Here is a 26,782-nt window from a genome sequence, read left to right as displayed (position 1 = left end):
TGCAATTACATGACATCAATCTCAGGTTTCTTTTTTTAACAATTGAGATGTAATTGACATACAGCATTATATTAGTTTCAGGTGTGCAACCTAATAATTCAATATTTGTATATATTGTGAAATGATTACCACAATAATTCTAGTTAATATCCATCAACACAGTTATAATTTTTGTTCTTGTGCTGAGAGCTTTCAAAATTTACTCTCTTAGCACCTGTCAAATATACAATAGAGTATTATTTATTATAGTCACCATGCTGTACATTATATCCACATGCTGTACTTATTTTATAACTGGCAGTTTGTACCTTTTTGGTCCTATTGCCCACCTTCTACCTCCTGCCTCTGGCAACCATCAATCTGTTCTCTATGAGTTTGCAGTTTTTTTGTTTTAAGATTCCACATGTATGTGAGATTATACAGTATTTGTCTTTCTCTGTCTGGCTCATTGTCACTTGGTATAATGTTCTCAAGGTCCATCCATATTGTCACGAATGGCAAGATTTTAGTCCTTAAAAAAAAATTTTTTTTAAAGTTTATTTTCGAGAGAGAGGGAGGGAAGAAAGAGGGAGAGAGAGTGGGGGAGGGGCAGAGAGAGAGAGACAGAGACAGAGAGAGAGAGAGACAAAATCCAAAGCAGGCTCCCAGTTCTGAGCTGTCAGCACAGAGGCAGACTCGGGGCTCAAACCCAGGAACCATGAGATCATGACCTGAGCTGAAGATAGACGCTTAACTGACTGAGCCACCCAGTCACCCCCGATTTTATTCTTTTTTTATGAATGAACAATATTCCACTATATATATATCACTATATGTTTTTTTCTCTACTCATTCATCCATCGATGGGCACTTAAGTTGCTTCCATGCCTTGGCTATTCTAAATAATGCTGCAATGAACACAGGGGTGCGTGTATCTTTTCAAGTTAGTGTTTTTGTTTCCTCCAGATAAACACCCAGAAGTAAAATTTCTGTATCATTTGGTAGTTCTATCTTTAATTTTTTGAGAACCCACCATTCTGTTTTCCATAGTGGCTACATCAGTTTACATTGCCACCAACAGTGCACAAGGATTCCCTTTTCTCTGCATCCTTGCCAACACTTACTGTATCTTGTCTTTTGCAGATTTCTTAAAGCATGTGTATAGTGTCACAGATGAAGCCTTATGATAGCAAATAAAAACTGGACTGGGTGTGTCTGAGGCAGTTGACCACAAGAAATACGAAGGGTGAACAAGTGAACATGACTGAAAATGACGATCACATGTGACTGGAGGAGTGGCCAAATGTCAGATTTTTATTCATTAATTCAGAAACTTTGTGTATGCCAAGGTGTTCCAGGAACAGCGAGACACAATTTGGCCTCAAGAACTCATACAGCTTACCGGGAGGCACATGGGTAAGGCAGCATATGTTCTGGTTAAATGATACATAACAACAAGTTTGGTAGAAACGGAGGTACGTGCTCAAATGATATATGCCTTTATAGAGATGGCATTCTAAACTAGGTCAAAGCGATGGCTAATATTTAACGGAAAAAATGGAGGGAAAATGGAGAAAGGGAGGTGTGGTGTATTCAAGGACATGAAGTTAGGATGGGCAAGTGTGTTTTGCAGGCAATAAACAAACCCATGTTGGCTTGGGTGGAAAATCTGTATAGGGCAGTGGTGAAAGGTGGTTCAAGGTAAGATTACAATTGTTTTATGGACAGACTGAAGTTTAAACCTATAGGCAAAGGAGTTTCAATTAAGATTTCTACAGGAAAATGGTATGGTATGTCGGGTTGCTTGGACAGAGAAAACACGTGGGAGGTAGCAATTAATGGTGGCAAATAACTTAAGGGAAATGATAAAGGTCATGACTGGAGTGTCCAGTGTGGGGATGGAGTGGTGTAGATGCTACTCTAATTATTGGAGAGTAATTATACAACCCAGTGACTGGTTAAAAGAGTTATTTGTGTATTTCGAATGACTTCAAGATGTTTGCTAATAAAATAGTGACAAATTTTGAGATATTTTATGGGATCAACAAAAGGGATCTGGCTTGAATACTTTAAATTTGAGTGATGCTATGTCAAACATTTGGAAATGTTACTGGCAGGAGAGCAAGTTTCAGGTGAGAGGCAATACTAAAAAGAAAAACTTGTGAGGGCGAAGTTGGCAAATGATCATGGGTATTTTTTTCCTTTTTCTGTTTCATTAAGCCAACACAATGTCTCAGTGGGTATAAATAGAATAGCCATTTCTTTTACCATTCAAATTAGGACATTTTGAGAGTGAGAGGGGAGCTATTAATAATTACACTGGGACAATGGGCATAGAGCTAAGATTGTCCAGACCAAGCGAGGATGTGTAGATCCGTTTATAAGCTCTATCTTACTGTTAAAGGATGGAGAGTTGCCCTTTCCTTATCTTTATTATTGCTCTTGGTTTTTCCAAAGGAGTCAAGTGATTCAATTACTGTCACTTCATTGTAATTTGAGGCTACAGTCTATTCTGGCAAAGAATCCAGTTTTAAACATCGAAAGAAAAACACAATGCCAGTGAAATAGCCTATGTCCTGTAACTCCTCTCTGTTATCCACTATTGATGCTTCTGGCAGAACTAATGTAGTGCAGAGGGGAGAATCACAGATAACTCTTTGTTGGCCCTGGAACTTGATGTAAGGTCTCAGCTGAAGCACATTTTACTGAAATGCTGTATCTGAAAACAGGGGGATGGCATGACATTCCCAAGAAGCTGACAGCATGCGGAAAAGAGTGTGCATGCATGTGTGTGTGTGTGTGTGTGTGTGTGTGTGTGTGTGTGTGTGTGAATGATGCACACACACATGCTGGAGAGGAGCAGGCAGGAAAAGAGCTCTTTTTATCCTGTAGCGGTGATTTGTTTGCTAGTTCCTCTGTAGCAAAATTGTTGAACAGAATAACAAAATTGATATTCATACGGAGTAGTACCGTGGAGGGTATTCTGGCAGCTCTCAGGTGGAAAGGGACTCAAGTACATCTCAAAATGCTAAAGAATGCCACTGTCTTTCAGCCTAGACTTTGTCACCTTCATTTATGAAAACACGGTGCCTTTCATCAGGCAAGGAAACCAAGTCTGGAAGTACTGAGTAAATGTAGGGATTATTTTTCTTATGGCACTGGACTATTTTGCCCTCACTGTTTGTTAGGCTTCTTGCCTTAATAATTTATTGGATTTTTTATTCTATGTAGATGCTTCACATTTCTCTTGATGCGAAGGGAAACAGAATGTGTTTTGCTGTCATTGCTTTGCCCTGACCTTTGAAACAACCATGTCATCTGGTTATTTGGTTATCATGTTACTTCCAGTCTCTGTTGTTTTCCATATCAATAAACAATTTACTTTTGAGAAAAATCGATTTGATTCTGCAAAAAAAACTTTTATTTTCTATACATCTATTAGATATAGTTTAAAAAATGAGACAGAAACTATAATTTATAAATATGGCATCAGAAGCAGAATATTTCTGTGGTGTGGTCCCTTGATAAAATGGCACAAAATCCAGAGACAAAAAAATGCACAAAGTGTATATATATATGTATATATACATGTCATATATATATATATATATATATATATAAATATATATATATATACATGTCATGTATATATGTCATATATACATATATTTTACAGTCTCAAATAGACTATATGTAAAAAGAAAACCTTTTGACAAAATGAGGTGATACAAATGTTTAAGTGACCAATATCTGACTTCCATCTGTCTACATGTTGTCTATCAGACCATATATCTTTATACAAGATAGAAACACTAGATAGTCAAGAGTCCAACAACAAATGTTCAGAAAAGAAAGGTCCTAAAATTATCCTTCAGCCATAACTGAAAGGACACTCTTAACTGAGGACTGTTATCAGAAAACAGAAAACACGAAATATTCATAATTCTAACTATACATTTGCCATTATGGAGGGAGGGGAAGTATGAGGATCAATAGGGCAAAATTTGTATTTTGCCATAACCTTGATTGATTGATTTAATTTTAGAGAGAGAGAGTGCACAAGTGAAAGAGGGGCAGAGGGAGAGAGAATCTTAAGCAGGCCCCATGCTCAGCAGGAAACCTGACCTGGGGCTTGATTCCACAACCCTGGGGTCATGACCTGAGTGGAAATCAAGTTGAATGCTCAACCACGGAGCCACCCAAGCGTCCTTACCTTGTTTTATTTCATGTACACAAGCATTTCACCAGAATCTTCTAAGTACAATTGCTAGCTTTTCTTTTGAAAAGTAGATTTTTTTCATTATTTGCTTTCAACTTAAAAAAAATTGCCATCTATACTTCGTGTCAAACACAATTATCTTTTTCATGTTTGACTTACTTGTAATGACATAAAATCTTACAAAAAAAGAGTTGAAGACTCCATTGGACCCTGTCTGATCTGGTCATTCTCTCTGCCTCCTCAGAAACAGAGATAGCGTGAATCTTCAAAAGTTATTTTTATGCTTTTACTGCATATATGTTAATAAATAAAATGTAGTGTTCATTTATGGGTCCTGAAACTTTTCATAAATGGTATCACATTCCCATGATTATTCAGCAGCTTGCTTTTCTTTTCTTTTCTTTTCTTTCTTTCTTTCTTTCTTTCTTTCTTTCTTTCTTTCTTTCTTTCTTTCCTTTTTTTATAACTACTCAGCATATGCTTTCTAGAGGTATCGTTTCCTTTGTTAATTCTGCCCCCCTTGGTGCTACGTTTAAAACTGTAAAATTTATAACCTGTTATCAATGCAATACGGATTTCCTCCTATAGCATTTATAGCTCATGTATCCATTTCATTTTTATAATTACTATCACTAGAATCATTCTTTGTAAAGTTTTCTTTGTAGATCAAGAGGGAACGCTTTTGGCAACCACAGAACAAAATACTAGACAAGAGGTGCTTGAGAAAAAATTGATTAAGTTGTTCCAAAATTTGTCATTTTCTTTGTTTCCTCATTTTACAGGTCAATGATTTATTTTCCCCTTCAACACGTTTTTTATTTATTTTTATTTATTTGTTTATTTTTGAGAGAGAGAATGTGCACCTTCCTGAGCATAGGATAGGGGCAGAGAGAGAGGGAGACAGAGAATCTTAATCAGGCTGCCCACCCAGCTCAGAGCTTGACATGGTGCTCAATCCCCTGACCCTGATCATGACCTGAGCTAAAACCAAGAGTAGGATGCTTAACCAACTGAGCCACCCAGGTGCCCCAACAAGATTTTTATTTTTATTTATTTATTTTATTTTACTTTTTTCCAACAAGTTTTTTAGATGCCATAATTTACTCATCTGAATAGTTTCCATTGGTTTTATTATATATTTGTTGCCTTAACAATTGCTAATAATTCTCCAGATATTAAACACTTATGTGCGTGTATGAAAATCACAAGTAGATTTAATTAAATACCATTCATCTGCTGCTCTGCACTGTTAAACATACTTTTCTGAATGTTTCCTGTACTATATTTAAGCACTTTATTCTTGGAAATCTCACTAAAGAAAAGAATACTTTTCTATTCAGCTGGAATATATTTTATACTTAAGCCAACACTGAAATTTAATAAAAATTAAAATAAGGCCAGGAAATAAAAATGAGTTTCAAAGGGAAAAAACTTCCAGCTAATAACAAGGCGAGGAGTCAAACTTGCAAAGTATAGAACATGTGATTTTGTCAGGAAGCATAAAACAACTGAGGCCAGACTGAATCACTGGGAAACATGAGTAAGCAAATCTGAAGCAAGTGTGATACTGGCATCTATAAATACGCAGTACATCTTATTCTGATGTACAATGACTAGACACCTTGCTTTGACCCTGTTCTGGGTCAGAGACCTGGAAGGCTCCTTGGAACTCCTTATGCTACCAACGAGAAGGAAACACTGCCAGATAGATCCTGGTAAAAACTGCCTGAATCAGAATCACACACATCTCTACCCAATCTCGAAGGATTCCGGGGCACCTGAGTGGCTCAGTCAGTTAAGCACCCAACTTCGGCTCAGGTCATGATTTCACGGTTCGTGGGTTTGACCCCCATGTTGGGCTCTGTGTGGACACCCTGAACCTGCTTCGGATTCTGTGTCTCTCTCTCTGTCTCTGCCCCTCCCTCACTCATGTTCTGTCTCTCTCTCTCTTAAAAATAAATAAACATTAAATAAAAAAAATGTTTTTTAATTTAAAAATTTAAAAAAAATTAAAAATCTGGAAGGGTTTGAAGTCATTAAATAAATACGTTGAAAATCCTTTACAAAGCAACAGTAGTCAGGCAGCTGAGGTATCATAGCAACATAATTTAATGACTCAGCAGGGTCAGAGAAGAATGGATCATAGGCACCTTGAAGTGTTTGAGGATTTTTGTCATGAGACACAATCTCATCCAAAGGATCTACTAATTCAAAGTACCAGAATTTTTCTCAGTATTTATCCCAAGGAAATGTTCAAATAGCTAGAGCCAACCGCCACATAGAATTATCTCATTAAAATAAGGAAGCGCTTATCCTTAGGTTGGGTGGAAGGTAGGCTAGATGTAGTAGGGCACTGTGTCATCATCCCAGTCATATTCCTAAAGACTGATACCAGAAGCTCATGGTTTGAATCTGAACAGGGTTGGCAGGGTGTAGGTAATGGGGAGAAACTGCCAAGAAAACCTCGGAGACATTATTATCAAATAAAATGAATACACTGCAGACCTGGTGAAAGCTCAGTCGTGATCATATTCTATTGACTCCATCAAAACTTATGACAGCTTTCAATAAATTAAATAGGGGCTCAGTTGGTTGAGTGTCAGACTCTTGATTTCAGCTCAGGTCATGATTTCATGGTTCTTGAGGTGCAGCCCCGTGTCAGGTTCTGTGCTGACAGCAGGGAGTCTGCTTGGGATTCTCTGTCTCCCTCTATCTCTGCCCCTCCCCTATTTGTGCACATGTGAGCATGTGTGCTCTCTCTCAAAATAAACAGACATTAAAAAAATAATTAAAAAATAAAATTAAATGGTACATGGCCTGTATGAAGGCTAGTGTCACATATTCAGTGAGTATCCCAAAGGAAAGAGATAGAAGGAAAATATTCTATAGTTTGGGGCGCCTGGGTGGCTTAGTTGGTTGAGTGGCGAACTCTCAATTTTGGCTCAAATCATGATCCTAGGGTGGTGGGATCAAGCCCTGCGTTGGGCTCCATGATAAGCACGGAGCCTGCTTGAGATTCTCTCTCTCTCTCTCTCTCTCTCTCTCTCTCTCTCTCTCCCTCTGTCCCTCTCCCTGGCTTGCTCTCTTTCAAAAAAACAAAAATCAAAAAAGAAAATACTCTATAGGTAATTCTTGCCAAACTATGGAAAACCCCACACCACTTTCTGAAATAGACTGGTATGAAGACAGGGTTTTATTTGTTTGTTTGTTTTTGCTTAAGTACTCTGCATGTCCAAATTAATTCTCATCTCTGTTGTCTCAGTTCATGAGTAAACAGTGTGTGGCCTCTGGAAATTAGTCATAGTTGAACCTCTGGCTACTATAAAAAGCTAAGGGGTAAGCTTGAGAAGTTGTGGAAAAGAAATTATTCTTCAACAGCAAAATACTCAAAACAATCACATTTTCAATGATTTTTCAAAAAAACAAAAACAAAAAACTTACTGTTTCTCCCCTCCTTCCATTTATAATTTCTCTAACTGAAAATTTTGGTTCTCTTTCTTTCTTTTTCCAAATAGATAATATCTTATCCTGTAATGGCAAAGAGCAGGGAGGTAGAGTAGATCCAGGTTACCTAATATCAGAATGTCTCCTGAGCAAGGAATTTTTAACTTCTCTATTAGGCTCTATTGACACATAGACTTGAAAATTTGTGAATTATATAGTAAGGTAAAAGCCATTCAAAAATTTTCTCTAAAAACATATGCTTATAAATAATAATGAAGTTATCCTATCTGGCCAAAATAGAGAAATTCTTACTAACTTTCACCAAAACATCTCTGAGCCAAAAGCATCTTTTGAAGGTTTATATCAACTCCATTCCAAATAAAGGTAGCAAGTATTCTTAAGATTCTCTAGAATTGGGTATGAGATCATGTGCATATATATCGAATAATGTTCTAAATGCAGACAAGCAAACAAGATAACACATCACAGAAAAAACTTTATCTCCTTATTATTATTATTTATTTATTTATTTATTTATTTTTTTTTTTTAAATTTTTTTTTCAACGTTTATTTATTTTTGGGACAGAGAGAGACAGAGCATGAACGGGGGAGGGGCAGAGAGAGAGGGAGACACAGAATCGGAAACAGGCTCCAGGCTCTGAGCCATCAGCCCAGAGCCCGACGCGGGGCTCGAACTCACGGACCGCGAGATCATGACCTGGCTGAAGTCGGGCGCTTAACCGACTGTGCCACCCAGGCGCCCCTTATTATTATTTTTTTAATGTTGATTTATGTTGAGAGAGAAAGTCTGAGTGGGTAGGGCCAGAGAGAGACAATCCCAAGCAGGCTCCGCTCAGTCAGTGCAGGGCCCGACACAGGGCTTGATCTCATGCACCGTGAGATCATGACCTGAGCCAAAATCAAGAGTCAGACGCTTAACTGACTGAGCCACCCAGGTGCCCCAAATCCTTTTTATTTCTGAACTGCCAGTCCCCTAGAACTACGCTCTACCAGCAATGAAATTTTTTGTTTTATTTTCTAGAAATACGAGGCATTTAATAAAAGCATGTCTCCTCTGTTTTTCCAGATATAAAATTGAGTACGTTTTTTCTACTACTTTTTTAGATACTTTTAGAAATACTCAAATGTATTAATAAACAATATATAGGTATTTTGTGTCTAGGAGTAAAATTTACGTAAACATTATGTAAGAAATATATCATTCTGTATTTAATATTTTCTTCCAATGTGTCATTGACCAGAATTCTTTAGGCACAGAGGAACTTCAATATACTCTTTCTAACATGGAACCAGGTTCAGTTAATAGAACAATAGAATTCTATTGTCAGTGTTTTCCAAATTCCTATTAGAATATTATAATTTTTACAGTATCCTCAATTGTCAATGCTTTAACTCTATGTAGTCCTGCTTTTTAAAATTTTTTGCAAAGGGGCGCCTGGGTGGCGGAGTCGGTTAAGTGTCCGACTTCAGCCAGGTCACGATCTCGTGGTCCGTGAGTTCGAGCCCCGCGTCGGGCTCTGGGCTGATGGCTCAGAGCCTGGAGCCTGTTTCCGATTCTGTGTCTCCCTCTCTCTCTGCCCCTCCCCCGTTCATGCTCTGTCTCTCTGTGTCCCAAAAATAAATAAACGTTGAAAAAAAAAATTAAAAAAAAAAAATTAATAAAAAAATAAATAAATAAATAAATAAAATAAAATAAATTTTTTTGCAAAATATGGCTCCAGAGGAAGTAACTAAAAGAATTAAAGAAACAGAAGAGAAAACAAGAAGAATTTGTCAATCTAAAAAAGATAAGGTACTGTTAACAGCTGTTGCACATGCGTTGTAGGATAAAAATAAATAAACAGTTAGTGGCTGACATTGGGATTTTCATTTTGGCATGAGAGGAAGGAGATATAAGAAAGTAAACGAGGGGCGCCTGGGTGGCTCAGTCGGTTGGGTGTCCGACTTCAGCTCAGGTCATGATCTTGCAGTTCATGGGTTCGAGCTCTGCATCAGACTCTGGGACTGACAGCTTGGAGCCTGGAGCCTGCTTCATGTTCTGCGTCTCCCTCTCTCTCTGCCTCTCCCCCCCTTGTGCTCTGTCTCTATCTCAAAAATAAATAAACATTAAAAAAATTAAAAAAAAGAAATTAAGTAAAAACTAGTGGTAAATATGAATTAGAAGTATTAGTACTAACTCTGAATACATCTCTTGAAAAAAAAAATTCTATTTCTGGCCTCTGAAAGGCCTAGAAATAAGAACTACCTTGGCATGAACAATCACCACCACAACTCACCAGTTTGTAAATACTATCTTCCTTACCCCAAAGGAACTAGGGCTCCAAGGAGAAATGACTAATCCCATTTCCAGATAAGAAATATACAATATGCCTGGCCTAGAACATCTTGTCACCACCCCCACCCCCACCACACACACACAAATCAAGCTATGAGCACTACTCAGTGCACGTGAAAGGATTCAGGAGCCAACTTGATGAGACTCACCATGACCAAAGATCGATAATTTAGCATCAAAAAGAATAATAGCAATGAACTAAAATATACCCAAATCAAATTCATCTAAAAATCATTGACACATAAAGTAGAAATCCATGAGTGCATAATGATACTTAAGAAAAAACTTATTATTTACATGCTGGGTAACCAAATTTTTTTTAAGTTTATTTATTTATTTTGAGAGAGAGAGAGAGAGAGAGAGAGAGAGTACTCTCGAGCAGGGGAGGGGCAGAGAGAGGGAGAGAGAAAATCCCAAGCAGGCTCCACACTTCAGCGGAGCTGTGAGATCATGACCTGAACTGTGAGATCATGAGCTGAAGTCAAGACTTGGATGTTTAACCAACTGAGCCAAACGGGCGCCTCAAATTATTTTCTTTTGTGAAGCTGCTAAATATGGCCAAAGAATCAAGCACTTGCTCTGCCTATGCGGTAATAACTGTATATACTTTAGGATAACTGCATAGTTGATAAAGGCAAATTTCTTCTTTTTTTTTTTTTTTTATTAATTTTGTTTTCAACGTTTATTTATTTTTGGGACAGAGAGAGACAGAGCATGAATGGGGGACGGGCAGAGAGAGAGGGAGACACAGAATCGGAAACAGGCTCCAGGCTCTGAGCCATCAGCCCAGAGCCTGACGCGGGGCTCGAACTCACGGACCGCGAGATCGTGACCTGGCTGAAGTCGGACGCTTAACCGACTGTGCCACCCAGGCGCCCCAAGGCAAATTTCTTCTTATAGAAAGTCTTGTCAAATGTTACACCTGAATATAATCAAACTTCTAGATCTAACTACCAACTAACCAAGAATACAAGGGACAGAAGAACACCATCAGGAAAATCAGTGAGTCTGGGGGAAACTGTAAGGGGAAAATGATGTGCTTTCTTCAAAGGATGGATGGGGAGTTGGGAGTTTGGGGAGGGCTGAGGAGGGAGGAAAATAGAAACCTGTAAGTAAAAAGAAACATCCAAAGGAAACATATGGATCTAATTTTGATCCAGATTCTTAAAAAGAAATTGAAGAAAAAAAATTTTTTCAACTGGGAAAATCTGAACCCTGAAGGATAAAGAATTATTACTAATTTAGGTTACTTAACTTATGAGTACTTAACTTTTAGAAGTGGCACCATTTCATTCAGAAATATTTCAGTTTGTATTATTTCCAGATAATCTGGGGGACAGAGGAAAGTTGGTAGAATGTAGATGAAAGAATATTAACCCATCAGTGCTAATTGTTTAAACAAGGTAACTGGTGCATGGGGTTTCCTTGTACTCTGCTCATATGTGTTCAAGATTTTAAAAAACAAAAGATAAAGCCTTTTGTTGAAAATTCTGTAAAAAATGCTGAAAGCATCCTTAGGATAAAGATAACTTTTTCCTCTGGGTGCTTGGGTGGCTCAGTTGGTTGAGCATCTGACTTTGGCTCAGGTCATGGTCTCGGGGTTCACAAATTTGAGCCCCACATCGGGCTTGCTGCTGTCAGTGCAGAGCCCGCTTGGGATTCTCTATCCCCCTCTCTCTGCCCCTCCCCTGCTTGTGCTCTCTTAAGAATAAACGTTTTAAAAAAAGATAACTTTTTCCTCAAATATGAAAATACTTCAGTAGAGGCATGTTCTGTGAACCTCAGATGCGAATAAAAATGAAAACACTGCTTTGTATTATAGAGAATCATGTCCTGATACAGATTGAAATGGAAGAATTTTTTAGTGACAGATCCACATCATGAGCACTTCACATGCAGAACTTACAAAAGGCACCAAATTAGAGTACAGTCAGTAGTAGCAAGTAAATGAGCGTTTGGATGCAGGGTTCTGACATAATGGAAATGTATGGATCATCAGAGTTTATGAAAATCCTCTTCCTGTCTGATCACTTTTTTTTTTTTTCTCAACGTTTATTTATTTTTGGGACAAAGAGAGACAGAGCATGAACGGGGGAGGGGCAGAGAGAGAGGGAGACACAGAATCGGAAACAGGCTCCAGGCTCTGAGCCATCAGGCCAGAGCCCGACGCCGGGCTCGAACTCACGGACGCGAGATCGTGACCTGGCTGAAGTCGGAGGCTTAACCGACTGCGCCACCCAGGCGCCCCTGTCTGATCACTTTTAATAAGGCTTAAGTAAGTAATGAGGTTTCCTATTTCTGCTTAGTGGTAGAACAGTTAATATGTAGTATGAAAAAATAAAAATGATTATTCAGAAATATTAAAATAGTTCTCATTTATAATATATCTACATCTACCCCCCCCCACTCCCCCTTACCCCAAGCCTAGTTATACACTTGTGGGTTCTGACAAGCAAAACACGCACAAAAAACAGGTACCTTTGTTAGCACTATAGGTATTTTCTGGCACTTGTTTGGACACCAGCTGTATGCTAATTAGTCTTGTGAATGCTTAGATCACCAAATATCATAAAACTAGAAAAGCTCCTTCAAGCTTCCAGGAGTGTGTCTGAATGTTGGCTGGCAGCTGCACCTGGAGAGATAGACCTGGCCCTGACAGCCTCTAGGAGGACTTCTAGCCAATACAAAGTGACAACGAGTTAGCTAAACATAAGCCAGTTGGTCAGCTCAGGCAATGGGGGGTGAACAGTGCTTTTGGGGATGCAGAGCAAAAGCGTTCTCTGGTCTAGTAATACTAACATAGACAGGTGTCCAGTATCTAGTCATGTGTCAGAGTGCTATTGTTTGATTACATATTAGTTGGTTGGGGGCGGGAGGGGTGGTCAGCCCCGGTGACCTGGAGGGACGGGACGGGGGCAAGGGGCGGGCATGACGGCGGGGCCCGTGGGCAGCGTCTGGTGGGCCTCCATCACCGTCTGGAAGCATCGGGGCTTGCACCCTGACCCTGCGGGCTCAGCCGTGGTCGGGGTCCACATCGAGGCGGCGGCCGTGTGGCCCTCGTCCCCCGCCTCGCCCACCCCTACTGTCCGGGTACCTAGGGAGTCCCGACGTGAAGGTTTAAGACGCTTCGGGTGGGGTCGCCCGGCAGCCTCAGGTCAGGGCGATCGGGCCCTGGCATACCCAGCACATTTAAACCCTACTTTGCCACACACCAACACCGGTGTGGCTTTGCATTTAGCGCTTCATCTATATTTAAGCAACACAAGTAATGGAATTGACACACTGCTTCTAGGCCTAAGAGATAAACTGGATCACTGCACCAGCCGTATGGACAAGAAACGAGACAGCCTGAAAAGAAGAGATTGAGTATATTATGGCAAGTCGGTTGCAGTGGAGGCCTACTCTCTGGACATGACTTTATTTTACCTTCAATGTACTGAACAATCAAAAATATGTGATATAAAATAAAATGCTCAAACATTGCTCCTTTAGCCAGGTCTGAGGAAATGGATGGACGGCACTGGGAAAATGAAAATAAAACCTACCTGAAGACTGCAAGGGTCAGAGACCAGAGCACTAATGGCTTCCTCAGTTCAAACTTCGCCCGTTTGTTCATGAGGTGCCGACCACCAAAGATAAAGGCAGCATACAGAGCGGAAAACAGGAAAGATTTCTTCCTATAACAAACAAAACCCCAACATCTTATGAAATGAAAATCTTTAAGCAATTTATTTTTACTCATCAGAAATCTATGTTTAAATTATTCGTAATTTTTTATACCAGTCCCTCTTTGGAAGCACTGAACGCATATTCCTGGGAATGTGCCCCTTCACAGAAGAGAGAATTAGTCTTTTTGGCTCCATAGCCTTCTGTGGAAACCTCCCTTGACAATTAGGTCATCCAGATTAACCAACACATGTCAGAATAGATTTATCTGCTTTTCCAGCTCTGTGGCAAATTTCAACAACATAACATTAAGGTGCAAAAAGAAAATTTTTCAATGAGGGAATTAAAACACTAAAATCAAGCTACGTAACTTAGGGTGTCCCCAAAATGGATTTCTGAAATCTTCTCCACCAAAGGATTAGGTATTACCTTTCAATATTATCATTAATAATAAGGATAACTGGTAGACATCATACAATGTAACAGAAAGAACATAGAACCACCTACGGTATACTTGCCTAAAAGCTTGAAATTGAATCCTATCAAAATCTGATTTTACTACCTAATCATAAGAAATATAAAGGATAAATACAATGATGGGACCTTCTGTAAGACAAGTGAACATATTTCTTCTCTAAGTCAGAGGAGTATGGAATCCAATAATCTTCTAGATTAAAAAGCGACTTGAGAGACTACAGTGAAAGATAATACGTAGAATTTTGGGGGCCTTTACTTGACCAAAGCAATTGCAAAAAGATGTTTGTAATAAATTCAGAATATAAATCACAAAGTTATTAGTCATAATTTTAAAAGCAGTTAATATTTATGGGTGAAATTACATGTTTTGGGTTTGCTTTAAAATACCCCAGCAAACAAACAAAACCAAAACAATATTAAAGGTAGAGAGTGGAAACTAGATTTTTTTTTTTTTTTTTTTTTTTTTAAATTAAGTAGGCTCCACACCTAATGCGGGCTTGAACTCATGACCCTGAGATCAAAAGTTACATGCTCTAGCGATGAGCCAGCCAGGGGCCCTGAGATGTAATCACATTAACCAAAAGGATGATGAAATACAGGGGCTCATTATTCTCTCTTTTCCTTAGTCAGGCTTACATGGAACTCTCGGTCAGAAGCATGCAAGCAATATGAAACAGAATCTCTAGGTCCTGATGCTTTATTACCGTACGATGGAGAAGTAAATGCCAGTAATATTAATAACGCCAGTAAGAACAAAAACAAAAACAAAACCAAGATTCTATAGAACTATGATTCCATAGAAAGTAACAGAGGCCTCGTAAATAATTTAAACATCTAAGTGAACTTCGTATAAAAAAAGTAGTATTGCTCTTAAAATGGATATTCCCCACTCAATTAGATTAAGAGGGAAATCATTGAAAGTAAGTTACAAACATAATACAAAAAGCAAAATGAATGAACCTAAAGAGCATTATTTGCAAAATGCCTCATATTTTCTCCCCTAATTGCTAATACTTCCGCTGTGTATTGCTGACTAAAGAGGGATCTTATTAATTACACAAGCAACACACCTACTTCAATGGATACATGTTACTTACTTGGTGAACACCACCCAATAAAGCACTAATTCCAGAAATTAACCCATAAAGGTGGAATAAGCCACTTCCAAATGAGGTTTGCAAACACTCTTAGAAACACAAGACCTGACACGTAGTAACTTACTTGATAAAATGTTCATGAATGTATATGAATTTTACAAGTAAGTGTACGTCATTAAATTACTTTGAGTCCTAATCAGCATCTGTATTTATATGCAGAGACTCACTAAAAAACAAGCACAAAATTTTATCAAGTTAATGTAAGCAATAGTCATATGAAATTGTATATATTCTTTTCTAAATTAAAAAAAGATTCATATCTAAATTGTAAAGGTAATGATGAGTGACAATTCATAGTATGATTTAGGGAGTGATTCCTTAGGGGTGGGCATACATAGTGCCCAAAAGCTTTCTCTAATCCTCCTAATCTCCCTTAATGTAGGTAAAGCATTACCTTCATTTTATGGATAAGCAAACAGGCTTAGAGGTTAAGTAGCCTCAGATCTCCCTATTCTCCTGTGGTAAACTTTCAGGAAGGAAAAGAGTGTGCCAGAGACATAACACCTGATGTGTTATAGGCATAAGAATTCCTCAAACCCTCCTACTGAATTGCATGGTCATTGTGTAACCGTGTAGCATGTTGTTTAACTGTGAACTGACCAAGAGGACTCTCCATGCCTTCGTGTTTGGATTGTCATATTTTTTGGGGCTGAGAACACTTTGATCCAAACCCTGTTTACGTCCTAAAGAATACAAATTAACTATATATACCCCTGAAAGCTTTTCCTTAAATTATCCATCATTCTCTTGCACATTCAACCTAATTCAGATTTTGATTATGGTTAGAATAAATGTATTACTTGCAATTATGCACCAAATAAAATGGATGTCTTTATATGATCCTATCATTCTAGCCATTAAGGGGAAGATAAGGTGCCTTGAAGAATCAAGAAAAATATAAAAATCTTCTTAGTACCTTTTCCTCTATATTTCTTCAGCTATGAAATGAGAATTAGTCCTAATGCACTACTAACTTCCTGGCACAAACCATTCTCTTTTCTACATATTTTCTAGAGATATCTTGACAAACCTTCAATTCTATAGCTATGGCAACCAAGTCAATCAATATGGACTCAGAGAATTTGAGAATTGCAAGAGACCTAAGCGACGGAGCTCAATTTCCTTGTTCTACAGAAGAGGGAATGGTGGATGGGGTGGGGTGCTGGTGACATTAGTTTATGGTCACATAGCTACATTCTGTATAATGGCCAAACTACCAAAAGTTTGCTCAAGCAGATAAGTAAACATAAATTGTCCAGGTTACATCTGAATCACATGGTATAATAAAAATAAGTTGCTTATTGTTTACTATACAAATCTTCTACTGTGGTGAAATTCAAATATGCAATGCTTTAGGTTAATTTAGAATTAAGTTCAGGCTTCTTCTGTGAGAGGGAGCCATCTGACGAAGCCTTAACTCTTACCTCTTCAACTGAGAAATCAAAATGTATCATGTATAGTTGAATGTATTATGAATTTTTCCATTTAGCTTAGAATAAGGTAAGATTTTTCTTTAGCAAACTGGGCAGTTTAAATGGATTCAAATTGCCTTTCAGTTCTGGCATCTCTTTTGTAAAGTTTCAATTATAATCAAGATGAATAATGACTTCCTGCTAGCCCACTTACTATTTAATGGGGACAGATGACTTCCCTAATGCTTCAATGGTAATCTAATAACACTTCATATTCTGGCATGCCTCCATAGCTGGGTATAATGGTAACACTACATTGTTTTGTTACCAGATAACTAGCAATTTCCAGATGGTAAGGACTCTTCCTGTTTAACCAATCTTAATTGTATATTATTTAGCACCACCCCTCGCTACAGGTGCTTACTACTTTTCAGAATGGTGCTTCTGTAGCTATAATTACAAGGTAACCAACTAAGTGAAGATCACCCAGTTGAAATACTGAAGTGCTCTGAGCTTGTTGTGCTTGTATTTACCCTTTCTCCGCCTTCCATTTCTGTCATGGATGTGAATGGAAATTAGCCCACAACTAATAAAAAAAAAAATGGCTTTATTCATTATCCTTAGAAAGCTGGATTTCTCTATCATGCTACCCTGGTCCCAAACATTTCTAGGTGATGTTTTTTTCTGTTCTTACCAGAGTAGCTGCTAGTGATCTGTGTTTATTATTCTACCCAATAACACTTGTCAAAGAGTCCTTAAACATTCACATGCTTTTTTCCCCCCAACTCCTGATATTCCACTGAAACCAGGACCTAGCGTGAGTCTCTTTAACACTCACATCAGGATCTCTGTTGGCTGACCTGTGTTTCTCCAAGAGTCAAAGGAGTTCTTTTGAGAAATGGTGAAACTTTCACGTGGGTAGTGTTTCAACACAGGATTAATTGCTAATGAATAACTTGGGGAGATGGCCTGAACTCCTTTGTACCCTGGTGACCTTGTTTTTGTGGCTACCGTGCACGTGTAAGGTGCAAGGAGTTGTGAAAATTCAAACAAAGCTTTGAGGGAGAAAACAAAAGGACACCTGAACACTTCATCTGCTTTTGGCAGATACCGAGCACAGAATTTTCTTGTTACTGACTCTGAAACTCAGAAACAAATGCTAATTGGTGAGGCCGCATCTCTTTTTAAGACTCCTCCTTTGTTCAGCTGCTAATTCAAATCAGCAAACAATTCAGAATTCTGAAAGTAATTTTAAAGCCACGAACAAATTGGAGACCTGGAGACAGAAGGAAATAACACTCAGCTTTTTGCCAACAAGACATTCAGTGGATGTCGATGGTGGTCATAATTTGTTAAGAATATAGAGGAAGGTTTTCTTTCTTTTAAAAGAATTTTTTTAATGTTTATTTATTTTTGAGAGAGAGAGAGAGAGAGAGAGAGAGAGAGAGAGAGAGAGAGAACGAGAGCAGGGGAGGGGCAGAGAGAAAGGGACACACGGAATCCGAAGCAAGCTCCAGGCTCTGGGCTGTCAGCACAGAGCCCAACATGGGGCTTGAAGTCACAAACCATGAGATCATGACCTGAGCTGAAGTCGGACGCTCAACCTACTGAGCCATCCAGGTGCCCCAGGAAAGTTTTCTTGAGAGGGATCCTGAAGTTGTGCTCTTGGGAGTTCTAGCCAGGGATGGATTCTGTCATTTTCTTGAGAATTCCCCCAACACTTTATACAGGCATTTTTCCACATTGAAAATAATGGGAATTTCCAGCAGTTTTTATTCACAAGTAAATTGTAACTGGGAATTAACTCTGCCCAGAAATTCTGACAACGAATGATTTGGAAAATAATAATGGAAATATGTCCATAGTATACAAATGAATCGTGACTTTATAATTGCAAGACAAAGCCATGAGTGACTAAAGGAAAGGGTGCTATTTTTTTTAATGTTTTTTATTTTGAGAGAGAGAGAGAGAGAGAGAGAGAGAGAGAGCACCCGCACGCATGGGCAAGCATGAGTGGGGCAGAGAGAGAGGGAGAAAGAAATTCTCAAGATCGTGACCTGAGGCGAAATTAAGAGTTGGATGCTCAACAGACTGAGGCACCCAGGTGCCCCGAAAGGGAGTTATTCTAATCAGTTATGTTTGACCCAGGAAACCAAATAATGCATGATTTCTGAGCTTCTTTGAGTTGCAAACACCCCTTTGTTAATCTGCTTTCCTCTCTGATGTGAATGGAAAGATCACAAGTTCTCCTAATTAAAAAAAAAAAAAAAAAAAAAAAAAGATGAGAAAGCCATTTTTTGGGATTCTGGTTTTCTGTTGTTGAAGTTGGCCATGGTCAAAGTAGAGTCATATTTAGTATGATGGATTCAGTAACTGGATTCAATAACGTGGCTACACATCTCTTTCTAGGAAAGTACACTTCTCTTAAAACAGACCTGTTACAGAAAGTTGCTTGTACGTATATGTCTCACATACCATTTTTTCTCCTTGTCACCTTTTTAAAAATCTTGATTTCTATTCTTGTTGGCTTTCTTTTTACAACTGAAAATAGGCTCTTTCTACTTGCAAAATGTTAAAATCAAGTACACAGCCCCATAAAAATGTTGTCTCTCTAATAAATTGGCAAGATACTCATTAATGGCCTGTTTTTTTTTTTAAGATATTTTCTGTTGCCAATAAAAAATGCCAACATCCATCCATCCCTTCACAATTTAAATGAACTGCCACCATTTTTATTTGCAGTGTGATTGGTATGCCACTGAATGAAAATATAATAATAAACCAATCCCTGTGTAAGAGTAAATTCTGCTTCCACTAGTCTAGTTAGAAAGATAGGGAAAACGTGTGTTATAGATGACAACGTGTGACAAGAATTCTGAGTAAGGAGATATTGCTGTGATGAGAAAATGCTCTGTGGAAGGTTTGACTCTGAGGTAGACCCTGTAAGGCTTTGTATAGTAGACAGAAAGAAGGAATTTGGGGTGGGAAGAAAGCAGTGCCTTAGGCATGAGCTAAATTGGGAATGCAGTAGACCTGATGTTTCTGTAGGGGGTGGGGAGACACATGGAAGAGAGTCAGTTCAGAAGTGCAGATTAAAGATTGCTAGAGTTGTAGCAACTGCACAGCAGTAAGGACAATATCTTCACCTCAAGGTTGCAATAAGCTGTGAGGTGTGTGGTTGGTAATTTAATATTACTAATAAAGTATAGTCCTAGAACTTGTGGCTTAATTTTCCTTTTCCTTCCTTCTTTCTAGATAAATAAGAATAGGGGTGCCTGGGTGGCTCAGTTTGTTGAGCCTCTGACTCTTGATTTCGGCTCAGGTCACAATCCCAGGATCGTGGGATGGAGCCCTGTGTCTGGCTCCTGCTGAGCATGGAGCCTGCTTAAGATTTTCTCCTTCTTGCTCTGGCCCTGCTCACACCCTCAAATAAATAAGTAAACAAACAAACAAACAAACAAACAAACCAGTAAAGAGATAGGTAAGTACACAAATAAAAATAGATTCACTCATGTGTGTACCATTATGTGCCTGGGGTGAGAGAAGGGGGCAGTGTTACCACTTGTGGTCCCAGGAAAGATAGATGGAGAAATGCTGGTTCAGGCCATGGATAGCACTCAAAGTCTTTGAGCTGGCTGGGGGTGGGCAGATGTGGCTGAAGTTTGACTCTAGTCTCTAGGTCAATGCCCTCTGGCATGTTCCCCACAGCCTACATTGCTGGCATCTGTAGCTGCAGAAGTTCCCGAGGTGCAGTGGTGTAAACTGAAAGAACTTCTTTAATGAACTGCTGTACTTCACAGGAATTATCAGATGGGACCACCTTCAAGTTTTATTCACTTAAGAATATTCTCCTATCCTATGCAAACAATAGCAAACTGTTAGGCCAACCATGGCACTGTTTCAATAAAGCCAATATCTGGTTCAGTGTCCTCAACTGTCCTATAGAGAAAATGTCAATTTCAATCCTAAAATATGGCATCTGAGACAGATGCAATAAAATATTTTTTCTGTTTTAGAAGACATGGTTTCATACAACTGATCAGAAAGATTCAATATCACAGTCAGGAATGAAAGATTATTGAGGATTAAAAAACAAAGAATTAAACTCTTTCTTTGAAAAAGGTTAGAGTTTCTTATCTCCTCAGAAAGAGTAAAGCTTGCTATTCTATTTCTCTAAATAGAAATTTTGCCAATGGTCTTGGTAGACAAATGTCCCTTTTCAAAGCAAACCACAAATGGGCTCTGCGTTGACAAACTCATTTATGGTTTCTGTTTTGGCTGAGTATGGCTCAACCTGATTATCTGATACTGATTGTCACTTTGAGTTAGAATTGCCAAGTAACCATCTCATACAGTCTATCAGCTACTGATACTGGCAAAACATTAAACTCTGGCCATTAAAACAAAACAAAACAAAACAAAACAGTGAAATCTAAATAGGAGACAGCATGCAGAAATAGAATGCAGAAAGTGGGTTCCATCAGCAATTTGCTTTCATTGTGCTAATTCCTTTAAAGAAATGCCCTTTGTTCTAAGAAAAAAGAAAGCTTTCATCTGAATTTCCAGTGAAGAAATGCTCACCCATTTAAGATGATAATAATGAATAAAATGAATATAATGATGAATACAGAAAGCATACGAAAATTCTGAAATGACTCCTATTAAGTAAGCGCAGTGAGTGACTCCCTGTTACCAGATTAAATTTTACCTTTTACAGTCTTTTTTTTTTTTTTTTTTTTTTTTTTTTTTTACAGCCTTAAAAGCTATTAGGAGAGAGAAATGAGGCGTTAGGGACTTTTTTTTTTTTTCCCTGAAAATAAAGTTTTCTTGGACCGGAAGTTACACAATGTCTGCTTGTTTTTAAATCTTGTTATCTATTCTAATGGCCTGCTAGCCATAGAAATTTGAAATTAAAAATTTCATAAAATATTAAAAAAATATATTTAAAAAATTAGAGTCAAGTATAGAAATTTGTTTCCTGCTGTCTTCATCCTAAAGAATGTCCTCTAGAAAACAGATTTATCTGAGAGTTGCAGACTAAAACCAGAAGTGAAAACAACACTATAAAAAGCACGTATAGTTATTCACAATGGAGTGGAAACCGGATTTCACGTTTACAAGTCAGTCCAAGTCAGACACACCATTTCCCCAGACCTAAAATCAAAACGACAGCTGCACAGACAACTCATAACAAGCAGAAACATATCCAACTTTAAGAGTGCTTTACACTCAAGAGCTAATCGTTTCAACTGAAAGATGACCCATTTCTGTTGCAGTCTATACGACCACCTTATATTTATCAAGTTTTAGTTGATACTCATTGCTTCACGCAACTATAAAGAAGCTAGAAAATACTTTCGAGGAAAAAAAAAAAACAACCCACATGTTTTCATGTTAACTACTGGGTGATTAAATATACTGTTGCCTTGGCTTTCGCCTGGGTATAAATTCTGAAAGAGGGTTGGAGAAGCAATGAGAAATCATGTCCCAAATGCTATTTCTAGATTAGGGAGAAAATAGCCCAGAAGTGATAAAGACTTCGTGGTATAGCTCAGATACTTTTTTATCACCAAAATAAGATTTACATAAGAAATTTAAGCCTGAGAAAAAACTGGCAATGACAAGAAGAAAAGTATTATTAGCAAGGTAGTGGAAATGGCAGGCTTTTTCACCCATGAGATACCTATCACTCAGTTACCAAAGAAATAACTCTCTTTTGCTCTTGAAAATAATATGGCAAGATTTAGAAAAAAAAATTTTTTTTAATGTGTATTCATTTTTGAGAGAGAGACGGAGTCTGAATGGGGGAGGGCAGAGAGAGAGGCAGACACAGAATCCAAAGCGGTTCCAGGCTCTGAGCTGTCAGCACAGAGCCCAACGCAGGGCTAGAACTCACGAGCTGTGAGATCATGACCTAAGCGGAAGTCAGATGCTCAACAGACTGAGCCACCCAAGTATCCCAAGATTTTTTTAAAGTTCATTTATTTTGAGAGAGAGCGAGTGAGCGAGCGCATGTGTGCATGCACAAGCAGGAGAGGGGCAAAGAGAGAGACAGAGCGAGAGAATCCCAAGCAGGATCCACACTGTCAGCCACATTGTCAGTGCAGAGCTCTGCGGAGAGGACAGGGGTCAAACTTTCAAAGAATCACTCACAATATGAGATCTTGACCTGAGCGGGATCTAGTCAGTTAACTAACTGAGCCACCCAGATGCCGCTGGCAAGATTGATTGGGGTATTCACACTGCTCCTTCAAAATCTGAATGGTCCTTCAGTGACGTAAAATAAGGCCTGTAGACATTAGCTTTGACAACTTTGGTAACGAGGTAGTTTGCTTTCTGAGTTGGATTGTATTGCTTTCCTATTGCTGCTGCAACAAATTCCCACAAACTTAATGGCTTAAAAAACGTAATTACTTTATAGTTCCAGAGGTCAGGAGTCTGGAATAAGTCTTATGGGACTAAACTCAAGGTGTATCCAGGTTGCATTCCTTCTAGAGGTTCTAGGGGGCAATCTGTTTTCTTGCCTTTTCCAGCATCCAGAGGCCACCTGCATTCTTTGGCTTTCTCCATATTCAAAATGCATTGTTGAGACCTCTGTTTCCATGGTCACACCGCCTACTCTGACTCTGCTTTTATCACCTTATCACTGTCTCTGACTCTGATCTTTAAGTCTTAAAAATTCTTGTGATTACTTTGGGTCCAAGGGATAATCCAGGCCCACACCCTGGAAAGAAAGGATCTCTAATTTTAAGGACTTCATGTGATTACACTGGGCCAACCCAGATAGTCCAGAATAATCTCATCTCTGATTCCTTAACCTAATCACATCTGCAGTCTCTTTTGCTGTACAAGATAAAAAAACATATTTACAAATTCCAGGGATTAAATTAAAACACGGACATCTTTGGGGGAGTATTATTCACGTTACCACAGGGATTAACCTAAATAATAATATCTAAAGCCATTTTTCTGCTGCAACTCATAGAAAGTGCTAGTACAGGGCAAACCTTTATTCTCTATTCTTGATTTGTTACATCCAAAGCCAGCCTCTTCCCTCTAGTCAAGAAAGCACTTTAGAATGCAAGGGGCTGAGAGTCACATTGTTTCGGATTGTCCTGAAGCCACTCATGTGTATACAAAATCCCAAATATCAGTACTTGAACTCTTAGTAGTAACATACGATTTAGCATATACCTTACAACGGAGTAGGCAACAGAACTTGGGATTTCTAGTAACATATACAATTTGTTAGAAACGACTAGTTTGTTTAATTTATCCCCACCGTGACAAGTTCTAATTGTCATTTTACACTCTTTTGTGACAACAAATATTTGGCTTGTGGCTAGCGTCTGCATTTTAATCTGAAAATGTTACAGGTTACATCCAGTACATTTTCCTCTTTGTGGCAATTCCGTTGTTCTATGCTTTATCACTTTTATTGTTAAGCCTTTATCTCAGGATGAGTCTTCATCTCAGGTGGCTAAGGATCAGCAGCATTTGATACAGACGGTACCTCCTTTTCTTTTTTTTTTTTTTTTAAATTTTTTTTTTCAACGTTTATTTATTTTTGGGACAGAGAGAGACAGAGCATGAACAGGGGAGGGGCAGAGAGAGAGGGAGACACAGAATCGGAAACAGGCTCCAGGCTCTGAGCCATCGGCCCAGAGCCCGACGCGGGGCTCGAACTCACAGACCGCGAGATCGTGACCTGGCTGAAGTCGGACGCTTAACCGACTGCGCCACCCAGGCGCCCCGGTACCTCCTTTTCTGTAACACCTTCTTCACTTGGTTTGGGGATACTATTTCCCCTTATTTCTTCCCCAACTTCACCATCTGGTTCTTTTTCATCCTCTTTTGCTAGTTCTTTCTTCACCTCCCCAATCTTTAAACTTTGAAGGGTTCCCGGGCTCAATCTATGGACTTCTTTTCTTTCTTTCTTTCTTTCTTTCTTTCTTTCTTTCTTTCTTTCTTTCTTTCTTTCTTTCTTTCTTTCTTTTTTTTAATCTATACCAGTGGTATACATGGAGACAATGATTTTACCCCTCAGATGACGTTTGGCAATGTCTGGAATCATTTTGGTTTTCACAACTAGATGGAGGTTGGCTACTGGGATCTAATATGTAGAGGCCCTGGATGCTGTGTAGGACAGCTCTCCACAACAAAGGGTTACCCAGCGCTAAATGTCAATAGTGCTAAGGTTGAGGAACTCTGGACAAGAGAAATATAAAGAAAGATATTAAGAAATCATAAAACTCGAGAGAATGTGTGTTGAAATGTGATACAGCTTCAAAAACCACATTTACTGGATGGGATGATGTCACTTATGCTTCAGATACACGCAGGCTGAATTGCTTCAAACTGATTCCAAGCACAGAGTAAACTTCTCATTTCAAATCAGCAGTTCAATTTCGAATGGAAGACAAGACAAAACAACTAATTTGGGTCAATTTTTCCCTCGTGATTCTAGAATTAGGTTCACTTCTACCTACAGTGGAAACACCAGCCTGGTAAAGACTTGAATGATCAGTTCTTACAAACTCTACATTTGTTGCAATGCTTCCTTGTCATGAAGGTCATAGTACCTCTCCAAGAGAAAGGAATAATCTGAAACGAAGGTTAGTCATTGCCAAGACAACCTCCTACCCCACACACAGAGTTCAAATTCTTCTTGAAGTAGAATTTCAGTTCTTTCCAGTCATCTCTTTACTAACCCATTCTACAATATAAGATCATTCCACAATAGTTAAGTTTATTCCTAACTTAGCTCCAGGTGGGGCAATGATGTAAAAATACATTAGACCATCAGAACTTATAACTGTTACGTAAATCTTATACATTCTTACCCACTCTCTACTAAAGCATTAAGTGTGACAAGGTGATAACAATAAAGGTTTCTATGGCATAAACTTTTTAAAATTAAGAATGGGAAAAGCTCTATTTTCTCTCAGGATTATATATGGAAAATAGGTATGCTCATTGGATAAAGCATGCCAAATGTGACAAACAAAATCAGTGGCACTGTTTTCTAAATCTTACAACAAATTATTACTTATTTTTTAGCTCCTCTCAGGCCTCTGCTCCCCAACATTTCTGCCATCTTAGGAGACACTGATTCTCCTCTGATGATTATGTACAAAGCTGAACAAGTGAAACAGGAAGCTGCTCTCTAATGTTCATGTTATCCATTTCTACCGGGGGGACCTGGGTGAAGCCTGCCAGATAGTGTCCAAAGCTGGTTTAGGAGGCTTTTATCTTTACAACTGTTTACATCATTTCTCACAAAGACTTTCACTTCGCTTCTTCTCCGTCCCCCCCCCCCCCCCCCCAAGCCTTCCCCTGTTCATTCAAAGTTTCAAAGCTAGAGAAAAATGATAAAAAAGATTTGGGGGGAAAACAGGTGATACTAAAAGTCTCAAGATCTGTTCAAAAAAGTAAGAGCATAGCTTCCCTTTCTTTAGAGTGAAAGAGGAATTGTTTTATTTGTACAAGTTTCTTTTTACTACTAGGTTGTGAGACAAATAATTTCTTTTTTACTTGTCAGAGGAGCCCTGGGACACAGCTAAGGTACAGCTGGGATTTATCAAACATGGGTTCTGATGAAAGAGATTCTCGAGGTAACAAGGCCCACAGGATCCTTTTCTTCAGTCAGTTTCAGAAGAAGGTGAAAATGCTTAGGGAGAAAAGAGAGTGCATCTGACTCATGGATTCTTTGAAAGCCTGAAGGTTAATGGGCTTCCCGTATTCCCAAGAGCATTCCCTTTGGGATGTGCATTAGAAGGGAATGTGCCCTTCAGACTGCTGGTGGTCGCATGCATATGCTGTCAATAGAGAGCAGTCACTCTAAATAGTAAACCCCAGCCTTTGTTTTTACTATTCTCCTTCTACTTTTCTTATTTGTCAAGACTGATTTCCTAAGCAACAAATTTGAGAATATTGAAAGAATAGTTTTTACTCAGCCATGCTGACCCAGAAAGGCTTCCCACTAAAAGAAGGAAATGAGGGGGCGCCTGGGTGGCTCAGTCAGTTAAGCATCCGACTTCGGCTCAGGTCATGATCTCGCGGTCGGTGAGTT

At 38.7% G+C, this 26,782-nt stretch overlaps 1 protein-coding gene across 5 annotated transcripts in view; it reads right to left on the bottom strand.

Moving 5' to 3' along the window:
- ELOVL6 (ELOVL fatty acid elongase 6) overlaps positions 1-26,782 on the bottom strand; it is a 147,832-nt gene that overhangs the window by 42,657 nt on the left and 78,393 nt on the right. For 4 of the 5 annotated variants that reach the window (XM_045470386.1, XM_045470396.1, XM_045470368.1 and 1 more), the window contains one exon: positions 13,544-13,675. The exons of the other annotated variant lie outside the window; for it this stretch is intronic. In XM_045470386.1, the coding sequence (XP_045326342.1) occupies positions 13,544-13,675 (132 nt within the window). The remainder of the gene's footprint in view (positions 1-13,543; positions 13,676-26,782) is intronic. 5 annotated transcript variants of the gene reach the window in all.

This window comes from Leopardus geoffroyi, chromosome B1 (genome assembly GCF_018350155.1).
Source record: "Leopardus geoffroyi isolate Oge1 chromosome B1, O.geoffroyi_Oge1_pat1.0, whole genome shotgun sequence".
NCBI classification, from domain to species: Eukaryota; Metazoa; Chordata; class Mammalia; order Carnivora; family Felidae; genus Leopardus; species Leopardus geoffroyi.
The sequence above is the reverse complement of the archived record's forward strand: the minus strand, read 5'-3'. Positions and strand labels throughout refer to the sequence as shown.